The following is a 5,377-nucleotide window of genomic DNA, read 5'->3' as shown; positions in this document are numbered from 1 at the left end:
GGTGGTGGTGGTGGGTGGGGGGGCCCCACGGGTTCTTAGGCTGAACAGCCCACAGAATTCAGAGTTCCTCACGCATGCATGGGCCCTGATTCAGAAGAGGGTACCTTTGGGTTCTGCTGATATCAAAGGAGACTTTTAGAATAACAATGGGTCTGGATGATTCCCTAAGGGGAGGCTGTTCTTTCAAAATGTGTTAAGTCCACATTTACCTGTTCAGAAACACTCTCTCCCATATGCATTTGAGGGAGGCTTTTGTGTTCCATTCTCTGGCTCAAGGGGGGGCCTACGGAGAAGGAGGGCAGGCCTGCTTATTCCTGCTTCCCAGGCGGAGGATGGAGTCCCAGGGGGGCAAATGACCTGTCCACATTACTCACTCAGGGAGGAACTAAAATAAATTGGTTTTCGTGAGTTAGCCTGACTAACTCCCCCAAATCGGTGAACTTATTACATTGTTTTTGTTGTTACTGTTTAGCTGGGCTGGTCACATGGGGCTTCTGCTGCAGTGACTACTGCTTGAAGTAAGAATCTTTGGAAGATCTTTGGGGTCCAGGAAATAGGACGACACTGCAAGCCCTTTACTGGGGCTGGACTTGCAATGACAACTGCTACTGGCTCCTCCCTCAACCATCGGCTTTTGGTGGAGAAGATGCTGCCCTGCCCCTCACAATCTCAGACATCCCCTCGCCCTGGCTGTGCTGAGGCCGAGCGGCCCTTCCCCATCCTTGTCCTTGCCTCCAGCAGGGTGATGGTGATCATGAACCAGGGTGGGGGGCAGCAGGTGTAGCTGTCGTAGTACCACTTGCGGTCAATCTCCCGGGGCAGGGTCTCGTAGGCCACGTGCCGGATGAGGCGCTGGGAGAGGTTCAGCCCTTTCTCCTCCAGCAGGGCCTTGCTGCAGAGCCGGCGGTTCCCCTGCAGGATGGCCTGGCGGAAGCTGTTGGACCGCTTGTTGCTCATCTGCACAGGAAACAGGGTGGGGGGCAGGGTCAGAACCAGGGTCTCGGGAGCTCCGACCCATTTTCCAGCCAGCACAACCCTTGGACTTAACCAGGCCCGATCCCACCTTTCTTACTGTTCTACAATAGCTCACCAGAAGCACTATTCACTGAGCTCTTACAGGTCAGGGGCTGTTCTAAGCACTTCACCATTTGTTGGTTCATCTGCTGCAGTCAGTCTACCTGTTACATAAGGCCTATGAATATCCCCATTTTGCTCGATGTGGAAACCAAAGCACAGAGAGTTTTTAGGACCCATCAAGTTCACACCCTGTAAGGCTCCTGAGCCTGTATTCATATAGTCACAGTACCTTCCTTCCATCACCCCATCTCTCATCCATCCATCACAATTTCCTGAGCAACTACTACGTGTCAGGCACATTGCCAGGCACAGGGGATACAGTGGTGCTCGAGACAGATAAGTAACCAGCAATCACAGTTCAGAGTCAGGGCTGCTGCAGGAGCACACGGGAGTCCGACCTGGTCTCGAGGTGGTCAGGGAGTGCTTCCTGGAGGAGGAGGTATCTGAGTGAGAGCTGGAGGGTGAGAAGGACTTAGGTCCTCATAGACATTAGTTTGGAAAGGGTTGGGCAGCCCTTGCCGACTCTCCCAGAACCCAAAGCTGTGCCTGTGGAAGGTCACCACTCCCGAGTCCCTTCAGGTGACTGGCCATGGAACCTGCCTAAGGGCTGACCCTGCCTTGGCAGCCTGAGGCTGCCCGACACAGTAGAGCCCTGGCTGCTCACCCGGCAGTCAGCCTGGCTCCCAGAGATCAGAGCAGCCTGCTGACGTCCAGCCCCAAGGCCTCTGTTGCCTCCCATCTGCCTTCCACAACCACATTCTAGACCTTGATTGTGGGGAGATGTCCTAGAGACTGAGTCCTCCCAACCCCAGAGCCCACAGCACCGCCTGGGTGGCTGTTCCACAGCAGCTGGGGTGGGGATTGGCAGCGTATTCCTGGGACTGTGGGCCCAGCGGTGGACAAGAGGCTGAACCCGGAGGCAGGAGTCCAGAGAGGGCTGGCCAGGTGCACCAGGCAGACCAAGGCACAGGGGTTTGAAGCCCTGTCGGGGGAAGGGAGCTGAGAGGATCTGCATTCAGACCAAACGGTGGAATGAGCCTCCCCCAGCAGCTTTTCCGCTCCTGGATTCTGCTGCCTCTACCTTTAAAGTCTGGCTTAAAGCCCCAGCAGGCCTTCCAGAGGAAGCCCTTCCAAAGATTCCCTATTCTCCTCCCCTCCATACCTACAAAGCTCGGGTCTGGTCCTTCCTACTGGCTCAGGAGTTCTGTAAATGCAGGCAGGGCTTGGGGCTCCAGGTACACGGTAAGCCCAAGACAGGATCCCAGTGTGCAGTATTTTGTAGCCACACTTACCATCCTCTCTTTCAGTCTCCGAGTGGGAACATGCACACGGGCGTGCACTGCATGCACACTCACAAACATGCCCACAGTCACACCCTGACGACCCGTGCGGGGTCGGGCTCAGCATGAGCACAGAGCACGGTGAGCACATACTCCCCACTCACCGGCTCCCCTGGTGTGCCTAGCACTGTGCTGGGCGCAGGAGGAACCATGGTCTTGGGCCTCACGGAACTTATAAGGAGAGACAGATTATAAACAGCAGCAAAAGAGGGTGTCATCTTGGTTATCTGGTGCCTAGGATTATCCCCATGTCATAAAGATGGGGACCAGAGCTTGGAGAGTAATTTCTCAAAGATCCATCGTTAGGAAATCAGAATCAGGATTCACATCCAGATCTGCCTGCCTCTGGAATCCAGGGAATTGGCACTTTCCTGCCAAGTAGATAGGGATCCGCTCCCTCCAGGTGGCTGCACCCCTTCCAGGCCTGGGGGGGCAAAGCCCATGCCAGATTCCAGGCCCCACTTACCCCTCTGCCAGGCATCCTGGACAGAACACAACCTGCACGTCCTCACGTGACCACCCTGGCCACTCAGCTGGGACGTAATGTGGTCTGTGCTATGAGAGAAGCCTGGCGCCCTGGCCGGGTAGGTCACTTGGTTGGAGCATCGTCCCCATAAGCCAAGGTTGCGGGTTCAATCCCCGGTGAGGGCACATACGAGAATCAACCAATGAATGCATAAATAAGTGGAACAGCAGGTCGACGTTTCTCTCTTCAATCAATCAATCAATCAATCAATCAAGAGAGACCTGGCAAAGCACTGTGGGGGTTGGGATGAGGAAGGGCTCAGGAAGGAGGCAGAGTTTTCCTGCTGGAAGAATACTACAGACAACAAAGTCTTTCATATATTTCACCTCGTTGAATCCTTGCAATGACCCCGGAGGAGGTAAAATCCAGGCTCAGAAGACCTTTCCCAGTGAGTGGCACAGGCAGAGCCAGGAGAGGGACCCAGGTCTGCCTGACTCCAGGCCCTGAGCTCTCTGCCCTCCCCAGAGCTTCCCGGCTGGTGACCTCCTCTCAGTCCTGGTCCCCAGGGCAGCCCAGCTCACACAAACCCAGGCTCCAGCTGGCCGCTCCAGCTCTGAACTGACAGAAATCCCAACAGTGACAAGTCCCCTGTGGCTGTGAGTTCACAGAGGACCCCACAGACCCTTTGCTGGAGAGAAGCACCTCCCGGGCCCAGCCGGGCCCCCGTGCTGCCCTGGACTGAGCAGGGCATGCAGCAGACGTGCTTGCGCTGGGCTGTGGATGAGCCTGTGCAGGCCCAAGCCCGTGGCCTGGTCTTTGGTGGCACAGCTGGGCTCTGAGTCCCAGGGCTCACCTCCACCGCCTGCCCCATGAATCGCGGCTGCCCCTCCTCCTGTAGCTCAGCTCTGACCCCTGCCCTCTACAAGGCCTGCTCCCTGGGTCCATTCTGAACAGCAGTGGAACCCAAAAGCCCTGCTGCTGCTCCCTGTAATCGCTGGGCAAAGGCAGGCCCTCAGTCGAGAGGCAATTAAAGCAGGTCCAAAGCTGGGTGTCCACATCACAGAGCCCACCTGGCACAGGACAGGTCTGAGTGGGACTGGCTCCCCAAGCACAGGCACCAGCGGGTGACAGAAGAGAGGACACTGTCTCACCCCTCCATGAGTGACAGAAGAGAGGTGACGTCCCCACCCATTTCAATGGGGAAACTGAGGCCAGACTCCAGCCTTGGATTCATCCTGTTAGCTCATGTAGAGTCCACTGACATTCCAACCATCCCGTGGCGCGTAACGTGCTTCCTTCTGAACCCCACTGGACCCCATTCCAATCTCACCCCAGTAGTAACACAGCAGTAACCATCACAGCAGGGAGGAGGGAGTCCCTACTCTCAGTCAGAGTGGGCAGGATTCACGGGCTCCTGTCCCCAGTGCCCCCCCACAAGCCAGGGCGTCTGCCAGCAGGTCTGACGAGCTCCTGTGCCCCACTGCTCCTGGAGGGGTCTGGCCTGAGCCTCCCGACACCTGCTCCCCAGCTCCTCTCCTGCCACAACGACCTCCTGCCGCCCACTCCCAGCACTTGGTTTCGGTGGCAGAGAGCCCACTCCCAGCTCCAGAGGTGGGCACTGATTGGTTCGAGTTAGTCAACACATCCCACTGACCCAATCTGGGCCCATGGGAGGGAGGAAACAAACCCCTTGTGTGGGAGCTACCACCAGGAGCCCCTCTCCTGTATGGTGAGGCCTGAGGGTGTGGGCGCTGGAACAGCGCGGCAGACACTTGCTGCCTCAATGGGAGGGGCTGGAATGGCACAGCGGCTTCTCAGAGGATGAGAAGGCAGAGCTGAGAGGCAAAGAGAAACCAGGTCCTCGGTGATACCCGGCTGAAGCCTGGAGTTTGTCAGTGCTCTGGGCCAAGAGATCCCTTTAATTGTCCAAAAGGGTCGGCTAAACCACAACCCCTGGACAGGCCCCTCCCAACAGCAAGGGCCCCAGAACGCTCACCAGGTTGACAAAGTCCTGGTAGCAGATCTGCCCATCGGTGTGGCTGTCGGCCAGAGCCAGGAGCACCTCCCTTTTGTGCGGGTCCAGCTTGGAGCTGTGGCTCTCCAGGAGGCTGCGGAACTTGCCTGAGCTGATGTAGCCGGTGTTCCCAGGGTCACACTACAGGAGAAGCACAGACAAGTCGGGGGGAGGGATGTGGGGAGGCATGTCAGTGGGCTCTGGCCCTCACTCTGCCACAGGTGCCCCATCTCCATCACCACTCCCCGGCTCCTGTCCCCAGACCTCTGCCAACAGAGGCCGGGCGGGGTCTGGGATGTTGCCAAGGCCCCCAAGGGAAACATCCAAACAAAGCTTGGACAGTCATGTAAAATCCTAGAAGGCCCTGGAGACCTTCGAGATCCACTAATCCAAGCGTCTGGTGTGTGGGCAAGGAATCTGAGGTTCAGAGAGGTTAAACTCCCTTCTCTCCGCCTTTACTTCTGACTCTACACGAGGACA

At 57.2% G+C, this 5,377-nt stretch overlaps 1 protein-coding gene across 1 annotated transcript in view; it reads right to left on the bottom strand.

The window, feature by feature from the left end:
• Nucleotides 1–5,377, bottom strand: part of RHBDL3 (rhomboid, veinlet-like 3 (Drosophila)) — a 45,528-nt gene that overhangs the window by 25,956 nt on the left and 14,195 nt on the right. The window contains exons 3-4 of the mRNA XM_006764029.2: nucleotides 4,880–5,038; nucleotides 733–957 (exon numbers count right to left, since the gene is read on the bottom strand). Coding sequence (XP_006764092.1) covers nucleotides 733–957 — 225 coding nt within the window. The 5' untranslated portion in view covers nucleotides 4,880–5,038. The remainder of the gene's footprint in view (nucleotides 1–732; nucleotides 958–4,879; nucleotides 5,039–5,377) is intronic.

This window comes from Myotis davidii, unplaced genomic scaffold, assembly GCF_000327345.1.
Source record: "Myotis davidii unplaced genomic scaffold, ASM32734v1 scaffold699, whole genome shotgun sequence".
In the NCBI taxonomy this organism is placed as follows: domain Eukaryota; kingdom Metazoa; phylum Chordata; class Mammalia; order Chiroptera; family Vespertilionidae; genus Myotis; species Myotis davidii.
The sequence above is the reverse complement of the archived record's forward strand: the minus strand, read 5'-3'. Positions and strand labels throughout refer to the sequence as shown.